Raw genomic sequence first — 27,533 nt, 5'->3', positions numbered from 1 at the left:
TTTTTGTTTTCTACCCAGATAAGTGGGTAAACGTGATACGCAGTGGGATAAAATTACGCACACCAGGGACTGATACAAACAATTCCAAGTTAATCTACGAAAGAATAAGAATAAATCTTGGCCAAATACCATCAGCACCTGCCTATCCAGACTCATTCACTAATGCCCATTGAGTAGAGTAGCAGTGATTCACTAGCACCAACAATATTTGGGAATTATCAACTTCAAGTGAAGAGGGCAGAGGAATCTGAAGAAAATATCATTGTCAACCTAATAGCTTCAGACTTCAAGTGATTGCTGCTTCTCTTCACTTACCATACATTTGTGATGTGCTGCCATCTTCTGGCTTTGGGCTACTAACAACTGGCCGCAATGCTCCTCTTTATTGAGTTTACAGAAAGCACATTTCGGTTGTCTCGACCCCCTCCTCTTCCCCTTAGAATCAGTTGCCATCTTTGAAATTGGCCTTAAAGTGGAATCTTTAAATAGTATAAAACAAATACTGTGAATGATTGGAATGGCCAAGCAAGATTAAGTAACATATTTATAGTTTAAGCACCATATGGAACATGTGTTATATCATGCTGAAAGTACATTGGTGTTACCAATTTTTAAAAGATCAAAACTATTACGAGAGAAGGACTTCATGCTTACAGTTACTAACAATTATGATTCATCCCAAAAACATCCTGGGGATTATCACTGACCATAAATGGAACTCATGTAGCCATATAAATATTACAGTACAAAGACAGGTCAGAGACTAGGAATACTGGTGAGTAACTCGCCTGACTCCCCAAAGCCTGTCTACTATCGACAAGGTGTGAGTAAAAGAGTGTGATTGAATACTCCTCATTTAATCAGGATGAGTGCAGTTCCAACAAAAGAAACTTGACACCACTAAGGACAAAATAGCCATCTTGGTTAGTACCACAAGCATCCACTCCTTTCACCAACATCAACTAACTGCAGTGTGTACCATCTACAAGATGAGCTGCAGAAATTCAATCACCTATCTAGAGACACAAGGGCAGCAGATACATGGGACTGCAATCAACTGCAAGTTCCCCACCCAGCACCGCAACATCCTTGTATGGAAATACATTAGAACATAGAACATAACAGCACAGTACAGGCGCTTCGGCCCTCAACGTTGTGCCAAACTCTGTCATACCGATCTCAAGCCCATCTACCTACACTATTCCACGTACGTCCATATGCTTATCCAATGATAACTTAAGTGCACCTAAAGTTGGTGAATCTACTACCGTTGCAGACAAAACGTTCCATTCCCTGACTACTCTGAGTAAAGAAACTACCTCTGACATCTGTCTTATATCTTTCACCCCTCAATTTAAAGCTATGCCCCCTCGTGCGTGGCATAACCATCCTAGGAAAAAGGCTCTCCCTATCCACCCTCTGATTATTTTATATGTTTCAATTAAGTCACCTCTACACCTTCCTCTCTCTAACGAAAACTGCCCCAAGTCCCTCAGCCTTTCCTCGTAAGACCTTCCCTCCATACCAGACAACATCCTAGTAAATCTCCTCTGCACCCTTTCCGAAGCTTCCACATCCTTCGTATAATGAGGTGACCAGAACTGTACGCAATACTCCAAGTGCGGCCGCACCAGAGTTTTGTACAGCTTCACCATAACCTCTTGGTTCCGGAACTCGATCCCTCTATTAATAAAAGCTAAAACTGTATGCCTTAACAGCCCTGTCAACCTGGGTGGCAACTTTCAAGGATCTGTGTACATGGACACCGAGATCTCTCTGCTCATCTACACTACTAAGAATCTTACCATTAGCCCAACGCTTTGCCTTCCGGTTACTCCTACCAAAGTGCATCACCTCACACTTGTCTGCATTAAACTCCATTTGCCATCTCTCAGCCCAGCTCTGCAGCTTATCTATATATTGCTACACTTCTTCTGTTGCTCAGTTAAAGCACTGACACTTCAGAGATAGGACAGAATTTCATCACTCAGTGGGTCACAAATATCTGAAATTTTTCTCCCCATAAAGTTGAGGCGGCTAGATCACTGAAGATTTCTGCAAATGTTGAGAGTTGCAGGCTATGAAGAGCTGAAACCTTGGGTAGATGAGTTTGTAGAATGGCGGGGCAGGTTTGACAAGCTAAATGATCTTCTCTTACTCCTACAGTTGAATGTTCTTTCTGGCACTATTGAGGTTGTACTTACACTAAAGGGACAGTTCTAGGTGACAACCTTTATAAGCACAACAAGGGATAAGACAACAAATGCTCACGTTTCATGAATGAGTACAAAAATATTACCATCTTTTTGAATATCTGAATGAAGTTATTAAAATGACCAAACATCTATTTCAAAATTGCTAGTTACCCTTTAAAATAGTGTATGCAATTTGTTTTTTGACGTCTTTTGGCCATTATAATGACAAGTCAGAATGACCACTAAGATCTTGTTCATAACAAGAAACCACAAAAAATATTTAAATCAGCTTAACAAGATTAGATATCCGTTTAGATATTAAAGTTACAGAAAATGAAAACATTTAAGTACACACCTGCAATCAATGCTCCAAATATGGAATCTAGACATACCACTAAGCAAGCTAAAGCAAGACTCATGAGGGGAAAACAGTAAGGTCACGCCACATTAGAGTACATGTCCTGTGAGATTAGCATTTAAGAACAGAATCAGAACAGCAAATGGAATGCCCCTTCGAAGTCAGGTCTTAAACCTGCTGCCAGATATGTGGGATTGCTCACTTTCCCCACTGTAATATGAAATGTTATTGTGGTCACACATTCCTAAAAGTTCTTTTGCTCACTTATTAATTAGCCCTGGCTAGTTATATAATACTAGATGTAAAATAGCCCATCCTCTAGTTGGTTCAACATGCTGCTCTAGGAAACCATCTCTAGCGCACTCTAGAAGCCCATCCTCAGCATTAGTGCTTATTAAATTTACCCAGTTGCAGTCATCTATTATAACAGTGTTGCTGTTATATACTTCTCTCTTCTCCTGTTCAATGCCATGCCCCACTTAACATCACTGTTTGGTGGCCTCTAAACAACTCCTACCAATGTCTAGTAGCCTTGCTGTTTCTTAGCTTCACTCGAAAAGATTCCATACATTTAAAGTTTGAGAAGATTCATAGCTTGAGGTTGTAGACATACTCGCCGCATTGGCAGATTTGGTTGCAAACGTTTTGTCACCTTGCTACATATCATCAGTGCACCTCTGGTGAAGCATTGGCTCTGCGTGGCGTGTTATTTATATGCCTCGGTTTGTTGGGGTGTATGGCACCACTTCCGGTTCTGTTTTTCTGTGGCTCGTTCACAGGGTCTAATTCAATGTGTTTGTTGATGGAGTGCCACTTAAAAAAAAGTTAGAATCTACAAAGGACAACTGGAAGTGAGGTAATCCAGCTCAATGGACTCCAGAGTTTAAAAACCAGGTGGAAAAACACAATGGTGCTTCATCTGAGGCTGCACTGATCATGTTACCCAGCAGGGTAATGAAATGTCTGTGGAACAGTGATCCAACCAACCACAACACCCACAAGCCAACATACAAATCTATTCAAAAACCTTAAATGTGAACCCTGAGTATGATGAGTCAGTGAGCTTTCTCAATTTCTGTCCTTTTCATAACTACAAGTGTTGTCCATGTATCTGATCCAGTGCTTGGGTTGGATCTGTGGGAGGGCTGTTTGCTCCAATCTTTGTATGACTGCCTCAGCTATCAGTCCAGAGATCGGCGAGCATGGGAGTCCTGTTGATCTGCTCATATATCTTGCTGTTGAATGTAAAGTGTGTTGTTAAGCCTAAGTCCAATAGTTTGAGCATGCAGTGTTTGTTGACCTGTTTCTCATATTGTAATCTGTTGCGTTAGTCTCATAGGTTAGCTATAGTTTCTTCGGCTAGGTTTTTGTTAATTTCTGTAAACAATGCTGTTACATCAAACAAGATCATCACTTCTTCTTTGCCTATTTAGTGTTCTTGATGTTGTCCAGGAATTCGTGTTGATTGTATGGAGTGTCTTGAACTACGGATTAGATTTTAATGTTTTGTTGTAGCTCCTTTGCTAATTTGGGAGATGGGGCTCCTGGTACAGCCACACTTGGTCTCAGGGGTATGTCAGGCTTGTGGACCTTGGACAGCCCGTCAAATCTTCTGGTTGCCTTTTTGTTATCTGTCCTGTTTTGCATAGGTCCCATAGTGTATTGGTTACTCTGTTTGTTAGCTGAGGTGTGGGGTCCCACTCCCTCTGTTGGTAAGTTTGTTATCTGCAAGTAAACAACAAGCAGATGCCCTTCATTTCAATACAGACAGACAAGAAAAACCACACTTTCAACTGGGACAACACTACTATCATTGGACAAGCCAAATAAGAGGACAGCAAGGTACTTCTTGGAGGCTTGGCATTCATCTGCAGACTCCACCAAAAAACACATGGAATTAGACCCAATACACCAACCATTACAACGCATAGCCAGAACTGACACCTACTGGAAGCAGTAAAAACCAGACCATATGAATTTGAAACAGCACAAGTCAACAGCGCTTCACAGGAGGCTCCACAGCACTGAGGATGTCGCCTAATGAGGGGACAAAATGTCTGCCATCAAACCTCCCAACTTTGCGAATACACAAACATCTACAACCAGCGTCCGAGCTACAAATCTTCAAGCCACTTTTGTTTGTCATTTATAGAAATTATTTAGATAAGAATATAGAAGCTCTGTTCATAAGTTTATGGGTGACACCAAAATTGGTGACATAGTGGACAGTGACAAAGAGCATCTAAGATGAGAAAGAGATCTTGATCAATTGGGTCAATGAGCTAAAGCGAGGCAAATAGAATTTAATTTGAATAAATACGAGGTATTGCATTTTGGTAAAACAAACATGGCAGGACTTACACAATTAAAAGTAGGGCTGTGGGTAGTGTTGTGGAACAGAGATGCCTATGGGTTGAAGGACATAATTCTTTGCAGCTCACATCACATACCAATAGCGTGGTTAAGGCAGCATTTAGCATGCTTGTACTCATAGCTCAGATATATGGCTGTAGGAACTAGGGTGTTACATTGAGGTTGTACAAGATGTTTGCGAAGCTTCTTCTGGGGTACTAAGGCCAGACCAGGTCACTGTTATAGGAAAGATAATGAATTAAGGATTTCAAGATTGGGAGCATTTTGTTTTAAGGTGGGAGAAGATGGATTGAAAAAAATAACATGCTCTTCAGACACTGCCTGGCCTGCAGTGCTCCTCCAGCTCCACACTGTTAGAACATAGAACAATAGAGTGCAGAACAGGCCCTTCGGCCCTCGATGTTGTGCCGACCTGTGAACTAATCTAAGCCCCTCCCCCTAGACTATCCCATTATCATCCATATGCATATCCAAGGACTGTTTAAATGCCCCTAATGTGGCTGTGTTAACTACATTGGGCAGTCAGGGCATTCCACGCCCTTACCACTCTGAGTAAAGAACCTGCCTCTAACATCTGACTTAAATCTATCACCCCGCAATTTGAAGCTATGCCCCCTTGTACAAGCTGAAGTCATCATCCTCAGGAAAAGACTCTCACTGTCCACCCTATCTAATCCTCTGATCATCTTGTATGTCTCTATTAGATCCCCTCTTAGCCTCTTTCTCTCCAATGAGAACAGACCCAAGTCCCTCAGCCTTTCTGAATAGGGCCTGCGCTCCAGACCAGGCAACATCCTGGTAAATCTCCTCTGCACCTTTTCCAATGCTTCCACATCCTTCCTGTAATGGGGCAGCTAGAACTGCACGCAATATTCCAAAAGAGGCCGCACTAGAATAGTTAGTTGTCGGTTTTTGAATGGTGCACACTTGATTCACTGCAAGGCATTTTACTATACTGTTGATCTCTATGGCTATGTTAAAAAATGGCTGCTACATGTCCTACACGACAAACACGTATTCCACTTATAGTAAATGATTAGTTGCAGAATGCTTTGAGATAATTGATCAAGAATGATACAATATAAACGCTAGGGTTTTTCCGGTAATATTTACTCAATTTTATGATATTTAGCACTCAGAACAACACAGATCACCACAGTCTCAATGCTGGTCCAAACTAACAGGATCACACAATGGGTGTGTCTGCGTCCGATAGGAAAGTTACATTGGACGGAATATTTCACATTTTTATACAGCCTAATATATTCAAATAGTTTACAGCGCTTCTTAAAATAAATTTACTTTTTTATTTTAGAGACAATAACTTATAAACAGAAACTTAGGTATATGCAATATTTCCTACTAAAAAGTAGTAGTCTTTTGTGGAATTGTTCATAGAACATAACAGCACAGTACAGGCCCTTCAGCCCTCGATGTTGTGCTGACCTGTCATACCTATCTGAAGCCCATGATCACATCTCTTGTTCAAACAAAGGTATCAAAAATGTGTTATTAAGAGCAGAACGTTAGATGCACAGGGATTGAAACAGTGGAATGAGTACGCATGGCAGATGGCAATAAACCTTGAGCAGAACCTTAAAGTCTTATTCTTGTGCTGAAACACTATCGCTACAAAAGCCCAGAAATACTTAGAAGCAGGAGTGTCAATCTAATGACTGGCCATTAGATCAGACATCAATTTCATTCAACGCTTAGGTTAAGCACACAATCTACTTATTTCAGTCTGATAGACGTACCTACAATAGAAAAATAATATGTACAATAAAATGTATTATTCTCAATTACTTGTAAAACAGAACGCAATATTTACTTAGAATTGCATTTAGGTTTACACAACCTGCCTGTGTGCTTTAGAAATATTATGCATTACATGAGGGACAGAGATATTTTATCATGACGCCATATAAACATGGGTGAAATTACCCAAAAATGAATACACATGGTTATTGCCCACACGTAGCAGTAGACAGAAATAACTCAATGCCTAACAATATCACAAAAGGGCCTACACCAATATCAGTAGTCACTTTCCACAGCATTTCATAGAACTAGAGAATGATACAGCACAGGGATTTATCACTTAACCCTTCCACCCTATGTTCTTTGGCAGGGCTACCATACTAATCTTGCTTTCCTCTGCTCTTTCTATAATGGTGTGAAATTTTCTTAAATTATTTATCCAATTCCTGTTTGAATGCTTTCACTGAATCCACATCCATAGTCTTCCCAGTGATACTTTCCAAATCTCAACTCAATACAAAGTTCCTTTGTTGTCTGATGCAAGGTGTGTGAATTAGAGATATTTTAATAATATTTATATCAGCTTGGATTTTTGAATTTAAAATTATGAGTATATGGGTGTTGTGTATCTGAAGGAGTCTAATGATTAACTTCTAAGTATTTCTGTAGTCATGCTGATTCCTTTCAAAGCAGTGAAAGAGAAAGGCTTTCTCGAGTTCAATGGGTTTTGTTTACAATGAGAGAATTTACCAGTGAAGAACATGAACAGCTAAGAAAACAAAGTGCGGAGCTGGATGAACACAGCAGGCCAAGCAGCATCTCAGGAGCACAAAAGCTGACGTTTCGGGCAGAGGCCCTTCATCAGAGAAGGGGATGGGGAGGGGGAACTGGAATAAATAGGGAGAGAGGGGGACGCGGACCGAAGATGGAGAGAAAACAAGATAGGTAGAGAGGAGAGTACAGGTGAGGAGGTAGGGAGGGGATAGGTCAGTCCAGGGAAGATGGACAGGTCAAGGAGGCAGGATGAGGTGGTAGGTAGGAAATGGAGGTGCAGCTTGAGATGGGAGGAAGGGATGGGTGAGAGGAAGAACAGGTTAGGGAAGCGGAGACAGGCTGGGCTGGTTTTGGGATGCAGTGGGGGGAGGGGAGATTTTGAAGCTTGTGAAGTCCACATTGATACCATTGGGCTGCAGGGTTCCCAGGCGGAATATGAGTTGCTGTTCTTGCTACCTTCGGGTGGCTTCGTTGTGGCACTGCAGGAGGCCCATGATGGACTTGTCATCTGAGGAATGTGAGGTGCAGATGTTTGTTGCAAACCAAGCGGAGGTGTTCTGCAGAGCGGTCCCCAAGCCTCTGCTTGGTTTCCCCAATGTAGAGGGAGCCACACCGGGTACAATGGATACAATATACCACATTGGCAGATGTGCAGGTGAACATCTGCTTGATATGGAAGGTGATTTGAGGCCTGGGATAGGGGTGAGGGAGGTGGTGTGGGGGCAAGTGTAGCATTTCCTGCGGTTACAGGGGAGTGTGGAGCAGACAAGGGAGTCGCAGAGAGAGTGGTCTCTCCAGAAAGCAGACAAGGGTGGGGATGGAAAAATAGCTTGGGTGGTGGGGTCGGATTGTAGATGGCGGAAGTGTCGGAGGATGATGCGTTGTATTCGGAGGTTGGAAAAGTGTGGACGTAGTAGGGTTGTTGTAATGGGTGACTTTAACTTTCCTAATATTGATTGGAACCTCCTTCAAGCAGAAGATTTGAATGGAGCTGTTTTTGTAAGGTGTGTTCAGGAGGGTTTCCTAACTCAGTATGTTGACAGGCCGACGAGGGGAGAGGCCATTCTAGACTTGGTGCTCGGAAACGAGCCGGGGCAGGTATCAGATCTTGTGATGGGAGAGCATTTTGGTGATAGTGACCATAACTGCCTCACGTTCCACATAGCTACGGAGAAGGAGAGGATTAAGCAAAATGGGAGGATATTTAATTGGGGAAGAGGAAACTATGACGCGATTAGACATGAGTTAGGAAGCATGGACTGGGAGCAATTGTTCCATGGTAAGGGCACTGTAGACATGTGGAGACTTGTTAAGGAACAGTTGTTGCAAGTGATGAGTAAATATGTCCCTCGGAGACAGGCAAGAAGGGGTAAGATAAAGGAACCTTGGATGACGAGAGCAGTGGTGCTTCTTGTGAAAAGGAAGAAGGTAGCTTACATAAGGTGGAGGAAGCTAGGGTCAAGTTCAGCTAGAGAGGATTACACGCAGGCAAGGAGCTCAAAAACCGTCGGAGGAGAGCCAGGAGGGGGCACGAGAAAGGCTTGGCAGAACGAATTAGGGAAAACACAAAGGCATTTTACACTTATGGGAGGAATAAGAGAATGCTCAAAGAAAGAGTAGGGCCGATCAGGGATAGCATAGGGAACTTGTGTGTGGAGTCTGAGGTGGTAGGGGAAGCCCTAAGTGAGTTTTTTGCTTCTGTCTTTACAAAAGAAACGAACTTTGTAGTGAATGAAACCTTTGAAGAGCAGGTGTGCATGCTGGAATGGATAGAGATAGAGGAAGCTGACGTGCTGAAAATTTTGTCAAACATTAAGATTGACAAGTCGCCAGGCCCGGACCAGATTTGTCCTCGGCTGCTTTGGGAAACAAGAAATGCAATTGCTTCGCCACTTGCGAAGATCTTTGCATCCTCGCTCTCCACTGGAGTCGTACCTGAGGACTGGAGAGAGGCAAATGTAATTCCTCTCTTCAAGAAAGGAAATAGGGAAATCCCCGGCAATTACAGACCAGTAAGTCTCACGTCTGTCGTCGGCAAGGTGTGAGAAAGGATTCTGAGGGATAGGATTTATGACCATCTGCAAGAGCATGGCTTGATCAAATGCAGTCAACACCGCTTTGAGGGGGGCAGGTCATGCCTCACAAACCTTATCGAGTTCTTTGAGGACGTGACTAGAAACGTTGATGAGGGTCGAGCTGTGGATGTGGTGTATGTGGATTTCAGTAAGGCATTTGATAAGGTTCCCCATGGTAGGCTCATTCAGAAGGTCAGGAGGAATGGGATACAGGGGAACTTAGCTGTCTGGATACAGAATTGGCTGGCCAACAGAAGACAGCGAGTGGTAGTAGATGGAAAATATTCTGCCTGGAAATCAGTGGTGAGTGGTGTTCCACAGGGCTCTGTCCTTGGGCCTCTACTGTTGGTAATTTTTATTAATGACCTGGATGAGGGGATAGAAGGATGGGTCAGCAAGTTTGCAGACGACACAAAGGTTGGAGGTGTCGTTGACAGTATAGAGGGCTGTTGTAGGCTGCAGCGGGACATTGACAGGATGCAGAGATGGGCTGAGACGTGGTAGATGGAATTCAACCTGGATAAATACGAGGTGATGCATTTTGGAAGGTCGAATTTGAAAGCCGAGTACAAGATTAAGGATAGGATTCTTGGCAGTGTGGAGGAACAGAGGGATCTTGGTGTGCAGATACACAGATCCCTTAAAATGGCCACCCAAGTGGACAGAGTTGTTAAGAAAGCATATGGTGTTTTGGCTTTCATTAGCAGGGGGATTGAGTCTAAGAGTCGTGAGATCTTGTTGCAGCTCTATAAAACTTTGGTTACACCGCACTTAGAATACTGCGTCCAGTTCTGGTCGCCCTATTATAGGAAAGATGTGGATGCTTTGGAGAGGGTTCAGAGGAGGTTTACCAGGATGCTGCCTGGACTGGAGGGCTTATCTTATGAAGAGAGGTTGACTGAGCTTGGACTTTTTTCATTGGAGAAAAGGAGGAGAGGTGACCTAATTGAGGTATACAAGATAATGAGAGGCACAGATAGAGTTGATAGCCAGAGACTATTTCCCAGGGCAGAAATGGCTAACACAAGGGGTCATAGTTTTAAGCTGGTTGGAGGAAAGTATAGAAGGGATGTCAGAGGCGGGTTCTTTACACAGAGTGGAGAGAGCATGGAATGCGTTGCCAGTAGCAGTTGTGGAAGCAAAGTCATTGGGGTCATTTAAGAGACTGCTGGACATGCATATGGTCACAGAAATTTGAGGGCGCATACATGAGGATCAATGGTCGGCACAACATCGTGGGCTGAAGGGCCTGTTCTGTGAGAACGAGGGGGATCCTCTGGGGGGTGGTTGTGGTGGGGGCGGGGTCTGAGGGACATGTTGCGGGAAATGCGGGAGACACGGTCAAGGGCGTTCTCGACCACTGCGGGGGGAAGTTGCGGTCCTTGAAGAACGTGGACATCAGGGACGTGCGGGAGTGGAATGTCTCATCTGGGAGCAGGTGCGGCGGAGGCGGAGGAATTGGAATTTTTGCAGGAGGGTGGGTGGGAGGAGGTGTATTCTAGGTAGCTGTGGGAGTCAGTGGGCTTGAAATGGACATCAGTTTCTAGCTGGTTACCTGAGATGGAGACAGAGGTCCAGGAAGGTGAAGGATGTGTCGGAGATGGCCCAGGTGAACTTGAGGTTGGGGTGGAAGGTGTTGGTGAAATGGATGAACTGTTCGAGCTCCTCTGGGGAGCAAGAGGTAGCGCCGATACAGTCAATGTAACGAGGAAGAGGTGGGGTTTAGGCCCTGTGTAGGTGCGGAAGAGGGGCTGTTCCACGTGACCTACAAAGAGGCAGGCATAGCTTGGGCCCATGCGGGTACCCATGGCCACCCACTTTGTCTGTAGGAAGTGGGAGGAATCGAAAGAGAAGTTGTTGAGGGTGAGGACGAGTTCGGCTAGGCGGAGGAGGGTGTCGGTGGAGGGGGATTGGTCAGGCTGCGGGACAGGAAGAAGCAGAGGGCCTCGAGGCCGTCTGCATGAGGAATACAGGTGTATAGGGACTGGACGTCCATGGTGAAAATGACGTGTTGGGGGCCAGGGAATTGGAAGTCCTGGAGGAGGTGGAGGGCGTGGGTGGTGTCACGGACGTAGGTAGGGAGTTCCTGGACCAAAGGGGAGAAAATGGAGTCCAGATAGGTGGAGATGAGTTCGGTGGGGCAGGAACAGGCTGAGACAATGGGTCAAACCAGGGCAGGCAGGTTTGTAGATTTTGGGAAGGAGATAGAAATGGGCCGTGCTAGGTTGGGGAACAAGGAGGTTGGAGGCTATGGGTGGGAGGTCCCCTCAGGTGATGAGGTCATGGATGGTGTTGGAGATGATGGTTTGGTGCTCGGGGGTGGGGTCATGATCAAGGGGGCGGTAGGAGGTGGTGTCGGAGAGTTAGCGTTTGGCCTTGGCAATGTAGAGGTCAGTGCGCCATACTACCACTGTGCCACCCTTCTCTGCAGGTTTGATGGTGAGGTTGGGGTTGGAGCGGTGGCTGCCCGTTCTGCGGGGGAGGGGTTGGAGCGGGTGAGAGGGGTGGAGAGGTTGAGGCGGTTGATGTCTTGACAGCAGTTGGAGATGAAGAGGTCAAGGGAGGGTAGGAGGCCTGGGGGTGGTGTCCAGGAAGAGGACTTGTATTGCAGGCAGGTGAAGGGGTCAGTGGAGGGAGGGTTAGGCTCCCGGTTAAAGAAGTAAGCGTGGAGGCAAAGGCAGCAGTAAAACTGCTCAATGTCCAAACGTGACTGGTATGCTGAGGAAGGCGATGTGACCGTGGTACCTGGTTTGCTTCAGGACATGGTCGAGCAGTTTCAAGGCTGGAGAGATTACAAGAGAGTTGCAGTGGGACAGAGATTCCTTGAGGTTGGTCCGGAGGGAGGAGGGTAACTTCTTCAGGTTAGGCATTCCCAGAAGAGGCTTCGCAGCGAGGTTAAAATTGTATTGGTGATAATGGGAACTGCAGATGCTGGAGAATCCAAGATAAAGTGTGGAGCTGAATGAACACAGCAGGCCAAGCAGCATCTCAGGAGCACAAAAGCTGATGTTTCGGGCCTAGACCCTTCATCAAAGGGGGAGATGGGGAGAGGGAACTGGAATAAAGAGGGGGAGGTGAACTGAAGATGGAGAGAAAAGAAGATAGGTAGAGAGGAAAGTATAGGTGAGGAGGTAGGGAGGGGATAGGTCAGTCCAGACATGAACAGCTGTGTCTTTAGCTCCAGTTTAGAAAGCTCAGGGTTGATTTTATTCTTTGATTAGGGGAAGACACCCAAGACTTGGAAAAAGGTTTCACAGAACCCCTACGGAGTGGATACAAGCCATTCAGCCCAACAAGTCCACATCAACTCTCCAAACAGCACGGCATTCAGACTCACCACACCTCCCACCCCATTCCTGTAACCCTGGATTTTCCATGGCTAATCCACTTAACCTGGACACACTGGGCAATTTAGTATGGCCAATCCAGCTGACCTGCATGTCTTTGGACCGTGGGAGAAAACCAGACCACCCAGAGACGACCCACAAACATGGGGAGAACATGCAAACTCCACACAAACAGACAGTGGCCTGAGGCTGGAACTGAACCCAGATCCCTGCTGTTGTCAGGCAGCAGTGCTAACCACTGAGCCACACTGCTGTTCTTTCAAAGCTTTAGTTCTCACCAATTCTCACTGGTCTCAATACACACCGATAAAGAAGGACACTAATGTGAGTGGGTCAACACATCCATATTAGCACAAGCCAAACAGAGGTATGCCAGGGAATTCCTCGAGGTCTGGCATTCTAACTGGAATTCCTTCAACAAACACACTGAATTGGACCTGATATACAAAATCACTGAAAAACAGAGCTGGAAGTGATGCCAACCCCTCCATCAAACCAAAGCTTATAAATAACAAGTGGGTCAGAACACCAACGCTTCAACAGGGGCACACTGACAATGTTACCTAGCAGGGTGATGAAACATCTGCAATCAAACATACTGGCTCATCAAGCAGGTCTACAACCTCATCCACAACCAGAGCTGCAAATCTTAAAAACTTTTGTCGAAATTACCTGACTTCTGAATGTAAGGGACCTATACTTGTCTTTAATCTTTGTATCTGCATAAATTTACAGAATCTTTTAAAGTCAGTTTTTATGTTCACTGAAAGTTTGCTGTCTGATTTTTTTTCTCATTTTAATCAACTGTTATGTCCTTTTTTGCTAAATTCTAAAATGCTCCCCATCTATAGGTTTGTTGCTTTTTCTGGCAATTGCCTCCTCTTTGGGAGCTACCATCATCTCCAATTCCTTTTGTAAGCAATGATTGAGTCACCTTATTTTTGCACCAGACTAAAATAATTGTTGTAATTCATTCGTGTTCTAAAATAAACAACTGCTTATCCACCAACAGCCCGTTCAGTAAGGTTCAACAATCCATTCTTGCCATTTCATGCTTTATACCCCTTAGTCCTCTTTATTTAGATTCAACCAAAAACTCTTTATTCATGCTTCACAATGACAGTTTATATGCCTATAAGATGAAACTAATATTTTGCAACATCTCTAATAAGACAAAACATCATTACTTACTCTCTGGTTAAGAACTGCAAATAGAAGAGAGTCAGGTCTTTTTAGCTGTAAGGTAAGAAACAAATGAACCCAGTTACTTTAAAACAAAGTCCCAAAAATACACTGCAATGCTCAAAAATACTTAGCAACAGGCTCTCTTGAGGTGTTCCCTGTCAACCCACAGCTCCCTTGGAGCATCAGGGTCTTTCCCTGTGAGCCTGCAGCAGACAGCTACCTCGGCAAGGAGGCTGACTTCAGCCGCTGGCCTTCAATCTACCCCCTCTTGGTCCCAGGCTTTTTTCTCCCAGATCCTCATTGTCAGAATTTATATACAACTGCTCCTTTAATCAGAGGGTTTTTCTGTTGTACGTTTGTTGCTAACAGCCTCACGACAGAAGTAGTTAGCAATTGAGTAGCTTCTCACCAATTTCCTTCAATTCTGCTTACAGGGGTTACTCTTCTCTGATCACCCCATGAAAGGATTTTCCTAGGTGATTTGGGATGTCGCCTTTACTTATTTTGAGTGTTGCTCTCTATGGATGCAGAAATTGAACTCTAAAGGAAGATGATGAACATGGGTCTGGTGGAGGATTCTCAATTAGCTGCATGGACAAAAAGTTAAGTGAGCTGGTTAGATGAAGAGCATAGGTTCAAGAATCAATAGGATTGCTGAGTTTAATTAGAAACTGAACATCAGTTAAACATGGATATGGAAATGAAGATCCGCAGCTGGTAAGTTACAACAAATTGGAGGTTAAAGACAGAAGGAGGAAGAAGAATGTCAGATGGGTAAATAAGAGATGTGCACTGAGGAGTCCTGAAGAAAGCTAGATTATTATTCCCACGGCCTCACTAAGGCCAGGGTGATAACAAACAAACATGGATTTGTAAAAGTCAAGGAACATCAGAAAGGCAATAGCCTAGTGATACTCTTGGGGACTGTTAACTGACAGACACAAATAATGTTCAGAAGACCCAGACTCAAATCCTACCAAGGCAGATGGTCAAACTTGAATTCAATATACATCTGGAACTAAGAGTCTAATGATGACCGTGAACCCGTTGCTAATTATTGGAAAAACCCATCTGGTTCACCAATGTCCTTTAGGGAAAGAAACTGCCATCCTTTCCTGGTCTGTGACTCCAGACCCACAGCAATATGGTTGACTCTGAACTGCCCACTGGGCAATTAGCGATGGGCAATGCTACCTGGCCAGCAACATCCTCATTCCATGAATGAATAAAAGAAAAGCGAAATCTCTGAAGGTAAGAGACAGGAATTGTCTGGCAGCTATGGTCAGAAAGCAGGTTCTGATGGATCAAATAATTTCTTGATCTGCTGCTACTTACTGACGCTTAATGTGGGTTTTGCTAGAGCCATTTGACTCCTGACCTCACTATAGCCTTGGTTCAAACACAGACAAAAGAGAGATCACCCGCAAAACTGGAGTCAATGGGAATTGTGGGAATCCTGTGGCGATTGGAATTATACTCAGCACAAAGGAAAATGGTCATGGTTGCTGAAGGCTAATCATCTCAGCCCCTAGACATTAGTGTTCCTCAGGGTATAGAATCATAGAATCCCTAGTGTGGAAACAGGCCCTTCAGCCCAATAAGTCCACATGCCTTGGCTGCAGTCTACATGTCTTGGATCACCCAGTATTGTTAGGAAGACAGGTCAAAAATTCTGGTCTTGTGACAATGAAACAATCGTGATATAGGTCAACCACAACCATTTTTGGATACCATTTTTAAGAACTATTCTCAGGAATTAACACTTTCATGACTCAACAAGCTTTAGTTCTGCAGTGAAATTAGGAATCTTTCATTATGACAAAAGTGCTTAGAAAGAAAGCTTTTCAAGGTTACGAGTGCTTATTTTAAAGGAAATTGGGAAAAATTTATTTTTCTCCAGTCAGTAAAGGGAGAACATAAATTTAAAACCAAAAGTAACAAAGAAATGGGTAAAGAGAAATATTTATTCTTTGACTAGAACTTCACTAAAACAAAATTTTGACAGCAGAATTCTTATATTTTCAAAAGGCAAATAGACAATTATTTGAATGGTCAAGGAAAAGAGAAGAATCAGATTTGTGTTCATCCAGCTTCACACTTTGTTATCTTGGATTCTCCAGCATCTGCAGTTCCCATTATTTCTGCACATTGCAGGACCCACTTTTCAGCACTAGGTCACTAGCCTTGAACATTATGACACTTCATATGCTCATCCAGTAATGTTTAAAGGTAGTGAGGTTTCCTGCCTCAACGACACTCCCAGGTAGTGCATTTCTGATTCAAACCACCCACTTGGTGAAAATATTTTTCCTCAAATCCCATTTAAACATCCAGCCATTCACCTTATTATCCCGCCTTGTTTTTTTTATTAACCTATTTCTCTAATCAACTTGTTCAGATGTAATTACACACATCTGGAGAGGGTGCGATTTGAGCCTGGGCCTCCCAGTCCAGGACAGGAGCAATACCACTGGACCACAAGAGCCCTTGTACCCTTCTTATTGACCCTTCAAAGGGGAACAGCTGCTTCCTGTATACCTTGCCAACACTCAACTTCTTGCGTCTCAACCAGGACACCCTTAGCCTTCTCTGGTCTAAAGACAGCAACCCAAGCCAATCAGGTTGTTCTCTTCAAAGAGAAATTGTTTCAACCCACATATCATCCTGGTGACAAAGTGGAAAACTGGACTGGTATGTCCTATGCACAAACATGTGGGCAATTGCTGACCTATAAGTCTGTTCCAGATCATCGCCCTGTGATCAAAGTGATGGAAGAAGTCATCAACAGTACTATCGAACTGAACCTGCAAAGAAATTACCTACTTACTGAAGCTTAATGTGGGTTTTGCTAGAAGCATTTGACTCCTGACCTCATTATAGCCTTGGTTCAAACACAGACGAAAGAGAGACCACCCGCAAAACTGGAGTCAACGGGAACTGTGGGAATCATATCTAGCACAAAGGAAAATGGTCATGGTTGCTGAAGGCTAATCATCTCAGCCCCTAGACATTAGTGTTCCTCAGGGTATAGAATCATAGAATCCCCAGAGTGTGGAAACAGGTCCTTCAGCCAAATAAGTCCGCACTAAACCTCAGAGCAACCCACCCAGACTCAACCCTACATAACCCACCTACTCTACCTGTCCCTGAACATTACAGGAAATTTCCCACTGCCAATCCACCTAACTTGCACATCTTTGGACTGTGGGAGGAAACCAGCACACCCTGAGGAAACCCACGCAGACATGGGGAGAACATGCAAACTCCACACAGACAGTTGCCTAAGTCTGGAATCAAACTCAGGGTCCCGGTGCTGTGAAGCAACAGTGCTAACCACTGCTCCGCCCCTAGGGTAGTGTCCGAGGCCCAAAACCCGCCCAGCTACTTTCTTAATGGTGTTCCAATATAAAGTCAGAAATGGGGGATGATCCCTCAACACCCTCATGATTCCTTGGATACTGAAGCAGCCCATCACCATATGCAGCAAGACTCAGACACTGGTGAGGCTGGAGCTAATAAATGGTAAGTACATTTGCGCCATGTTAGTGCCAAGCAATGAGCATCTCCTACAAGACAGAATCCAACCATCATTCATTGGGGTTAAAATCGATTCAGAGATAGTAGGGTGTGGAGCTGGATGAACACAGCAGGCCAAGCAGCATCTTAGGAGCACAAAAGCTGATGTTTCGGGCCTAGACCCTTCATGATGAAGGGTCTCGGCCCAAAACGTCAGCTTTTGTGCTCTTAAGATGCTGCTTGGCCTGCTGTGTTCATCCAGCTCCACACTGTTGTTACCTCTGATTCTCCAGCATCTGCAGATCTCATTCTCTCAGATAGTAGGAACTGCTGATGCTGGAGAATCTGAGATAACAAGGTGTAGAGCTGGATGAACTTAACAGGTCAAGCAGCAGAGGAGCAGGAAAGCTGACGTTTCAGGTCTGGACCCTTCTTCAGAAAATGTCACCTTGTTATTTCAACCTTAAGTGGGCTTTTTTCTTCCCCCAATGATTTTACTATTGCTGAATACCTCACTATCAACATTGAACACAAACTGAATTGGACTAGCCATATAAGTCCTGTGACTGCAAGCGCAGGTCAATGGCTTACAAAGCAGTACCAAACAATTCACCTCCTATCTCTCCAAAGCTTGTTGAAGGAACAGGTTAGGAATGTGATTGTATCTTCCGTACTTGCCTAAATGAACTTCTGGAAACATTCAGGCAGCTTGATATCATCCAGAACAAAACAGACTGCTTGACTGGTATTGAAGGCAGTAAATGCAGTGCCAAAATACAGGAGGGTACACTATCTACAAGAAACACTGCAATAACTCACCAAGGACTCTGCAAAAGCATCTCCCAAAAAGTGCCACACACACACTGTCTAGAAGGGCAGAGCAGCAGGATACATGGGTACAACCAGTGTTTGAAAGCTCCACTTCAAACCACACACCAGTTTAACTTGGAACTATATTAAAATTCTTCCATTTAGTTACAAAATTGGCTAAGTTATTGAAAATAGAATATAACGGTCAATTAATACTTTTCAGACTATAGGAAGGGCTCTAGTGAAGTTTCCCCAGGATCAGTATTGGGGCTCTTGCTTTTTCTGATATATATTAATTTATTTGAATCTTGATGCACAATGGGCAATTTCACGTTTTGCTCATTGTACAAAACTCCAAAGAATTGTAATCTGAGAGGATTAATGTGGAGGATACAAGTTGGAATGCCAGCATAGGCGTCAGATGAAGTTCAATGGTGAAGAACATGGACGGGGGAGGTGGTGGCATACTGTATGGCTAATATCGAACACAAGAACAATACAGCATAAGAACAGGCTGTTTTGCTCACAATGCTGCGCAGAACATGACACCAAATTAAACTAAGTCCGTCTGTGTGTCCTTGGTCCATATCCTCAGATAAGCAATTGATTATCTAAAAGTCCTTACAAGTCCCTATCATACCTGCCTCCACCTCTACCCCTGGCAGCATGCTCCACACACATACCACTGTGTTTAAATAAAAAACTTGTTCCTCATCTCCTTTGAACTTTATCTCCCTCAGATTAAATGCATACCCTTAGTATTAGACATCTCAACTCTTGGGGGGAAAAAGAGCAGAACATTGTCACTGGAATACGAATCAAGAGGCTTATGTTAATGCTCCGGGGAACACAGGTTCAAATTCCTGTTAAGTGCCAAAGCGAGCATACAAATCTGGCAAGGAGCAGCTGAACAGAGCAGCAGGAAACCTTTGAGGGGCTTCCCTTCCTTCCTCTCAAACCAGATGTTGAGCTACAGATGTGACATCTGGATTGAAAAATCACACCAGGCAATAGAAGCTGCTGATTGGGTGAATCCACGCTGTGAATATTTCATAGAATCAAAAAAACCCCTACAACGTGGAAACAGGCCCTTTGCCCCACCAAATTCACACTGACCATTGGAGCATCCCACTCAGACCCATGCTCCTACAAGCCCAAGTTATACATCCCTTAACACTATGGGCAATTTAGCAAGGCCAATCTGTCCAGTCTGCACATCTTTGGACCGTAGGAGAAAACCAGAGGACCTGGAGGAAACCCACACAGACAAGGACAGAACGTGCAAACTCCACACAGACAGTTGCCCAAAGGATGGATTCAAACCCAGGTCCCTGGTGCTGTGAGGCAGCAGTGCTAACTGCTGAGGCATCTGGAGTACCATAAACAGATTTAGTCCCTTACTTACAGCATCATTTCATTTGAGACAATTCAGAGAAGGTTCAATAGGATGATCCCTGATATGAAGAGTTTATCTTTTCAGCAAAAGTGGACAGGTTGGGACTCTAGTCACTGCAGTTTAGAAGAATGAGGTGACCTCATTGAAACATATCGCATTCTTAAAGGGTTTGATAGGGTAAACTCTGAGAAGGTGGTTCCCCTGAAGGGAGGGTGTAGGACAAGATGGCACAGTCTTAGAAGAAAGGGGTTCCAATTTAGTCAGAGTCATACAGCATAGGACAGACCCTTTAACCCACCGTGTCCAGACCACCAACAAGCACTAAACTGCACTAATTCCATTTACCTGCACACGTTCCATAGCCTTCTATGCCTTGACATTTTAAGGGCTCATTCAGATGCTTCTTAAATGGTGCGAAAGCACCTGCCTCCACCACCCTCTTAAGCAACCCATTCTGTATTTCTATTACCCTCTGGGTGAAAAAAAAAACTTTTTCTTAGGTCTCCTCTGAACCATTTACTCCTCACCTTAAATGTATGCCCTTGGGTCTTAGGTATGTCTATCACGGTGAAAAGATTCTCACAGTTTAATCTATGTAGAACCATAGAAATTATACCTCATACCACCTCAAAGACACCCAGATGTCCTTTCTAATGAGAGAGAGTAAGAACTGCCAATGCTGGAGTCAGAGATAACACAGCATGGAGCTGGAGGATCACAGCAGGCCAGACAGCATCAGGGGAGCAGGGAAGCTTACGTTTCGGGTCAGGACCCTTTCTAATCCCATCTTCCTGCACATGGCACACAGCCTTCACGCTTACAGCATTCTATATGCAGATCCAGTTATGTTTTTAGAGTTTTAGGGTCTTTGCCTCCAGCACCAGCTCAGGTAGCAAGTTCTAGATATCTACCACCCTCTGTGTGAAAATGTTCTTCCTCATATCCTCTCTAATCCTTTGGCCACTTAGCTCGAATCTCTGATGCCTGGTTTTTGAACTCTGTGCAAAGGGAAACAGGTTCCTCCTATCAACTCTATCTTTCCCGTTCACAATTTTGTATCCTTCAATTATGTCATCCCTCAGCCTTCTCTATTCCAAAGGGAAAAAACCCCAACTTCTCCCTTCTCTCTTCACAGTTACAATTTTCCAGCTCTTCACCGCACACTCTCCAAATCAATTATATCTTCCCTATAACGTATCGACCATGACTGTACATAGCACTCCAGTTGTGGTCTTACCAGTGACTTACATGGCATAATGGTTAGTACTCTCGGCACCAGAGACCAGGATCAAATCCAGCCTTGGGCAACTGTCTGTGTAGAGTTTGCTTGGGTTTCCTCTAGGTGCTCCAGCTTCCTCCCACAGTCCAAAAGGCAGACTGGCTATGCTAAATTGTTCTGTGGTGTGCAGGCTTAGGTGGGGTGCCTGCAGAGGGTTGTGTAGACTCACTGGACAAAATGACTTCTGTCTGCAAAGTAGGGATTCTACAGTTTCATCATTGTATCTCTATTTTCATATATTCTATATCTCTCCCAATGAAGGACAGCATTCCATATGTGTTCTTTACGTCTCTCAATTTTGTATACCTCAATCACACCTCCCTCAGCCTCCTTTGCTCCAAGCAATAAAGAAGACTCTGCCTATCCAGTCTCACTTCATAACAGACTTTTCATCCCAAGCAACATCCTGGTCAATACCCTCTGCACCCTCTCCAACACATCTCAGCTTTCTGATATTCAGCAACCAGAACTGCACACAGTATTCCATCTGTGACCTGTTGGACTATAACCCGGTGTCATTACAACTTTTATAAAGTCAGAAATCACACAAGACTTCTTACAACTATATTCTACGCCCCAGCTAATGAAGGCAAGCATTTTGCAAATCTTCACCACCCTGTCTACCTGTGCTGACACCTTCAGGGATCTATGAACTTACAACCTTCCCTTATTAGGCATTCCAAAATGCAAATCCTCATACCTAAATTCCATCTGCCAATGCTAAGCCCAATTTACCACCTGATCAATATCAGACTGTAGCCTGAGGCCATCCTCCTCCCTATCAACACCAATAATTTGTAAGCCATGAGCAAACTTACTAATTATAAACCTTCTACATTCACATCCAAGTTTTTAATGTACATAAACAGTAAGGGTCTCAGCACTGATCCCCTGTGGTACACTGCTGGTCACAAGCTTCCAATCATAAAAACACCTTTCCACCATCACTCTTCACCTGCTACTTACAAGTCAGTTTTGAATGAATCCTGTTGGGCACTTGGATCCCATGGGCTCTTGTGGACCAGTCTTCCATGTGGGACCTTGTCAAAACCCTCAATGAAGTTCATGTCAGCCAAATCAACTGCACTACCCTCAACAATATGTTTAGACAACTTTTCAAAAAGTTCAATGAAATTTGACAGGCAACTCCTCCCCCCCCCCCCCACCCCCCCACACCAAACCACCAACCAAGCATTTATAGTGACTGTCCCTGATCAATCCCTGCCTTTCTAAGTGTTGGTTAAGCCTGTCTCTCAGAATTATTTCCAACAATTTCCCTACCACAGATGTCACGCTAACTGGTCTATAATTAAAAACCAAATAGCTGCAAATGCTGGAAATCAAACTTAATCAGAAGTTGCTGGAAAAGCTCAGAAGATCTGGCAGCATCTGTAGAGAGAAATCAGAGTTAACATTTCAGTCCAGTGACCCTTCTTCAGAACAGCTAATACCTCGTTATTACTCAACGTTCTAGAATATGACCATCCCAAATAAAACCCCAGCTTTATCCCCTATGAAAACAGCTGAAAAGTATTCATTTAAGACATCATCCGTGTCTACGGGCTGTAAGCACAAACTGAAGATTTTTTTCTCTCAAAGACTTGAGCGTCTTTGGAACTCTTTGCCACAGTGAGTTCTGGGAGCATATTCAAGGAAGAGGTAAATCAATTCTTGATCAGTAGGAGCATCAAGAGTTACAGGGAAAAGGCAGGAAAGTGGACATGAGGAATGTTAGATCAGCCATGATCCTACTGAATGGCAGAAATGGGTCGAGGCACCTAATTGCTGAATCCTTTCCCTACTTCTTGTGGTCTTATGGACAGGCAATATAAAATAAGTGGTACAATTTTTAAATGGAGTCCAGGAGCACAGGGTTTTAGGTGCATATGTATACACAGCATTACAAATGACACAGTTGGAGGCAGCTGTTAAAGCACATTGTATCCTGGGCTTTATTAACAGGTGCATAAAGTACAACAGTAGGCAGATGATGATGAACTTAAAAAAGATACTGATCAGATCTCAGCTGGAATATTGCACACTGTTCTGTGCAGCTCGCTAAAGAAATGATGTGAAAGCATTGGAGAGAGTGCAGAAGAGATGTATTTAAAGGGGCATGAACAATAAAAGTCTAGTTAGAAGAACCAATGATGACAGTGGTTGGAGGGAGGCTGTTCTCCTGAGACATAAACAGGTCCAAAGGAAATCTGAGAGAAACTTACAAAATCATAAGGGAGCTAGAGTAGATAGGGGTAAACTATTTCTACTCATAAAAGTATCAAGAACGACAACAGTATATAGATACAAAGAGATAGAACATAGAACGGTACAGCACAGTACAGGCCCTCCTGCCCATGATGTTGTGCCGAACTTTTATCCAAAAATCTAAGGTCTAAGCTTCACCAAGTAAATGTGATGAAAGAAAAAGCTTTGTCACACTCCTGGTTTAGGTTTTGAATGCACTACCTCTAAGATGTAAGATAGGTTTAATTGAAACATTCAAGGCAACATGAGATGGTTATTTAAATAGAAACAATGAGTTATGAGAAATAAAACACAAGAACGGTACAAAGTTTTTTTAAATTCATTCACAGGATGAAGGATAGCTGGCCAGGCAGCATTTATTGCCCATTCCCACAACCTAAAGGGCAGTTCAGAGTCAACCACATTGCTGTGGATCTGGGGTCACACGTAGGCCAGGCAAGGCAAGGATGGCAGTTTCCTTCCCAAAAGGACATGAGTGAACCAGGTGGGTTTTTTCAACAACCGAAAATGGAATATTAGACTCTTAATTCCAGATATTTATTGAGTTCTAATTCCAACATCTGCCATGGCGGGATTTGAACCCGGGTCCCCAGAACATTATCTGGGTCTCTGGGTTAACAGTCCAGTGATAATACCATGAAGCCATCACCTCCCCATCACGATGGTGGCACTGTAGGAGGTACAGGGGAGGCTCACTAAATTGATTCCAGAGGTCAGAGGGTTAGCTTATGAGGGAAAATTGAGTATACTGGGTCTGTACTCATGGGAATTTAATAAGGGGGGGTGGGGGGGGGGGCAGTGGTTGGAATCTTATAGAAACATAAAATTATGAAGGGAATAGATACGATAGAGGCAGGGAGTTTGTGTCCACTGGTGGGTGAAACTAGAACTAGGGGGAATAGCCTCAAAATATAAGACAGATTTAGGATTGGACCGAAGAGAAACTTCTCCCAAACAGTTGTGATTCCGTGGAATTCCCTGTCAGTTAACCTGTTAAGGGTATCTTGTTGAAAGTTTAAGGCAAAGATAGATTTTTGAACAAGAAAGGAATTAAGTGTTATGGTGAGCAGGCAGACAAGCAAAACCGAGTCCATGAAAAGATCATCCATTATATTATTGAACGGTAGAGTAAGCTCAAAATAGGCAGATGGCCTACTCCTGCTCCTTATTTTCTTATTTGGTGAGCTGGTTTATACACAATGGGCCAAATGACCTCTGTTTGCCATGACAACTTTTGTATTGCCTCACTGTTAATCCAGAGACCCAGATAATGTTCTGGGGACCTGGGTTTAAATCCTGCCACAGCAGATGGTGAAATCTGAATTCAATAAATATCTGGAACTAAGACTCTAATGATGACCAATCATTTTTTGGAAAAAGCCATCTGGTTCACCATTGTCCTCTGGGGAAGGAAACTGCCATCCTTACCTGATTTGGCCTACACGTGACTCCAGACCCACATCAATGAGATTGACTTTTAACCACCCTCTGGGCAATTAGAGATGAGCAATAAATGCTGCCTAACCAGCAATGCCATCATCTATGAATGAATAACAAAGGAAACAAAAAGATCTGCCACTGGGTTAAAATTTTGGAACTATCTTTCTAACAGCAATGTTAATACGCTGATATCCCAAGGAATTAAACAGCTCATCATCACAGACTCCAGGGCTATTAGTGATGAGGAGCAAATACCAGCCTAGCCAATGACACCCACATTGAACAAACAATATAAAGAACGAATTCAGAAAACAGAATGCAAAGCAATTGACCCCACATAACAAAAAAAGAAATTAGTAACAGCATCAGCAGAGAAATGGAGAGCTTTATGGAAAGGTGTAATGGCTTAGAGCCCAGGCAGATGAAGGCACAGCCAATAACAGTCCAACGAATAAAATCAGAGATGCTGAAGAAGCTGAAATTGGAGGAGAACCGATATCTGAAAAGGCTGCAAAACTGGTAAAGATTACAGGGTTAGGGAGGGGCAAGGCCTCAGAGGAATTTGAAAACAAGAGTGAGAATTGTACAATTGAGACGGTGTTTGACCTGGGGACAGCAAGCCACAGGGATTGCCCAGTGAATGGGACTTGGTGTGAGAGCAGAGTTTTAGAGGAGCTGAAGTTAGAATGTGGGAGGGCAGCCAGGAGAGTGGGGCTGGGGCGAGCCTGGTGTTAACAATGAACTGGGGAAAGGGGGGGAGGGGGCAAGTGCGGAGGGGAATAGGGGCAAGAAGCGAAGGGGAACAGGGGTGGACGGGCTGCAAAGAGCTAGCAGCTGTAGGATGGGGCTAAAGGCCTGCCTCTGGGCAATGACCAGTTCACACGTTGCTGCCGGCGGGCAAAGAGCCTCCACGAGGCCGGCGGAAGATCGGGGTCTGGTAATAAACAGCAGGGCTCATCAGCGGCTGCGGCTCACACTCACGGGAACGGTGGAGAGAAAACTGCAGTAGCTTTAACCTAGGCCCTGGGCTCCGGGCCTGCCGTACTCACCGCGGCCTCTCGCAGCCCAACCGCCGCCGCTCGCTCCCGGATACGGGTCCGCGCTCAGCCCGCCACCCGATGACGTCGCCACGCCCCGCCTCCACAGCTCTGATTGGTCAGTTCCGGGAGAGTCAGTACAGGCGCCATCTCCAAGAAGGGGGGGACGGGAAGGAGGTGCGGGACGAGGGTGCTGGGCCGGTTCCTCCGGGGCACCCCGGTCAACTCTTCCTGAAGCCCTCACAGTCCCAGGATACCTTCCCCTGTAACCAGCGAAGGTGTAACATTCACCTCCGCCATCCCCAGGATACAAGGGCCCAAACATCCCTTCCAGGTGAAGCAGCACCTTGCCTGCACTTCCCTGACTCTAGTCGACTCTATTTGCTATAATAGAGATAACACAGTGTAGAGCTGGATGAACACGGCAGGTCCGGCAGCATCAGAGGAGCAGGAAAGGTGACGTTTCGGGTCTCTGAAACATCAGCCTTCCTGCTCCTCTGATGCTGCTTAGCCTGCTGTGTTCATCCAGCTCTATAACCTGTTACCTATGAATCTCCAGCATCTGCACTTCGTACTGCCTCTTCCCTATTTGCTGCTCACAATGTGGTCTCCGTGACATTGCGGAAAGGAACAGCAGACTGCAAGGTGTTAGAAAGGATTCTGAGGGATAGGATTTATGACCATCTGGAAGAGCATGGCTTGATCAAATACAGTCAACACGGCTTTGTGAGGGGCAGGTCATGCCTCACAAACCTTATCAAGTTCTTTGAGGATGTGACTAGAAAAGTTGATGAGGGTCGAGCTGTGGATGTGGTGTACATGGACTTCAGCAAGGCATTTGATAAGGTTCCCCATGGTAGGCTCATTCAGAAGGTCAGGAGGAATGGGATACAGGGGAACTTAGCTGTCTGGATACAGAATTGGCTGGCCAACAGAAGACAGCGAGTGATAGTAGATGGAAAATATTCTGCCTGGAAGTCAGTGGTGAGTGGAGTTCCACAGGGCTCTGTCATTGAGCCTCTACAATTTGTAATTTTTATTAATGGCCTGGATGAGGGGATGGAAGGATGGGTCAGAAAATTGGCAGACGACACGAAGGTTGGAGGTGTTGTTGACAGTATAGAGGGCTGTTGTAGGCTGCAGCGGGACATTGACAGGATGCAGAGATGGGCTGAGACGTGGCAGATGGAGTGCAACCTGGATAAATGCGAGGTGATGCATTTTGGAAGGTCGAATTTGAAAGCTGAGTACAAGATTAAGGATAGGATTCTTGGCAGTGTGGAGGAACAGAGGGATCTTGGTATTCAGATACATAGATCCCTTAAAATGGCCACCCAAGTGGACAGGATTGTTAAGAAAGCATATGGTGTTTTGGCTTTCATTAGCAGGGGGATTGAGTTTAAGAGTCGTGAGATCTTGTTGCAGCTCTATAAAACTTTGGTTAGACCGCACTTGGAATACTGCGTCCAGTTCTGGTCGCCCTATTATAGGAAAGATGTGGCTGCTTTGGAGAGGGTTCAAAGGAGGTTTACCAGGATGCTGCCTGGACTGGAGGGCTTATCTTATGAAGAGAGGTTGACTGAGCTCAGACTTTTTTCATTGGAGAAAAGGAGGAGGAGAGGTGACCTAATTGAGGTATACAAGATAATGAGAGGCATAGATAGAGTTGATAGCCAGAGACTATTTCCCAGGGCAGAAATGGCTAACACGAGGGGCCATAGT

At 44.5% G+C, this 27,533-nt stretch overlaps 2 protein-coding genes across 7 annotated transcripts in view; one reads left to right on the top strand and one right to left on the bottom strand.

Annotated features, from left to right (window-relative positions):
* Window positions 1-25,894, bottom strand: part of phf6 (PHD finger protein 6) — a 54,160-nt gene extending 28,266 nt beyond the window's left edge. Inside the window, exons 1-3 of one of the 6 annotated variants that reach the window (XM_048544836.2) lie at window positions 25,824-25,894; window positions 14,075-14,119; window positions 316-479 (exon numbers count right to left, since the gene is read on the bottom strand). In XM_048544836.2, coding sequence (XP_048400793.1) covers window positions 316-453 — 138 coding nt within the window. In that variant the 5' untranslated portion in view covers window positions 454-479; window positions 14,075-14,119; window positions 25,824-25,894. The other 5 variants (XM_048544838.2, XM_048544837.2, XM_059651302.1 and 2 more) reach the window with 5 other exon arrangements.
* cab39l1 (calcium binding protein 39, like 1) overlaps window positions 25,893-27,533 on the top strand; it is a 55,521-nt gene continuing 53,880 nt past the window's right edge. The window contains 1 exon segment of the mRNA XM_059651524.1: window positions 25,893-26,091. Within this exon segment, the coding sequence (XP_059507507.1) occupies window positions 25,893-26,091 (199 nt within the window).

This window comes from Stegostoma tigrinum, chromosome 15, assembly GCF_030684315.1.
Source record: "Stegostoma tigrinum isolate sSteTig4 chromosome 15, sSteTig4.hap1, whole genome shotgun sequence".
Lineage (NCBI taxonomy): Eukaryota > Metazoa > Chordata > Chondrichthyes > Orectolobiformes > Stegostomatidae > Stegostoma > Stegostoma tigrinum.
Note: the sequence above shows the minus strand (reverse complement) of the source record. Positions and strands in the feature narration are given on the sequence as shown.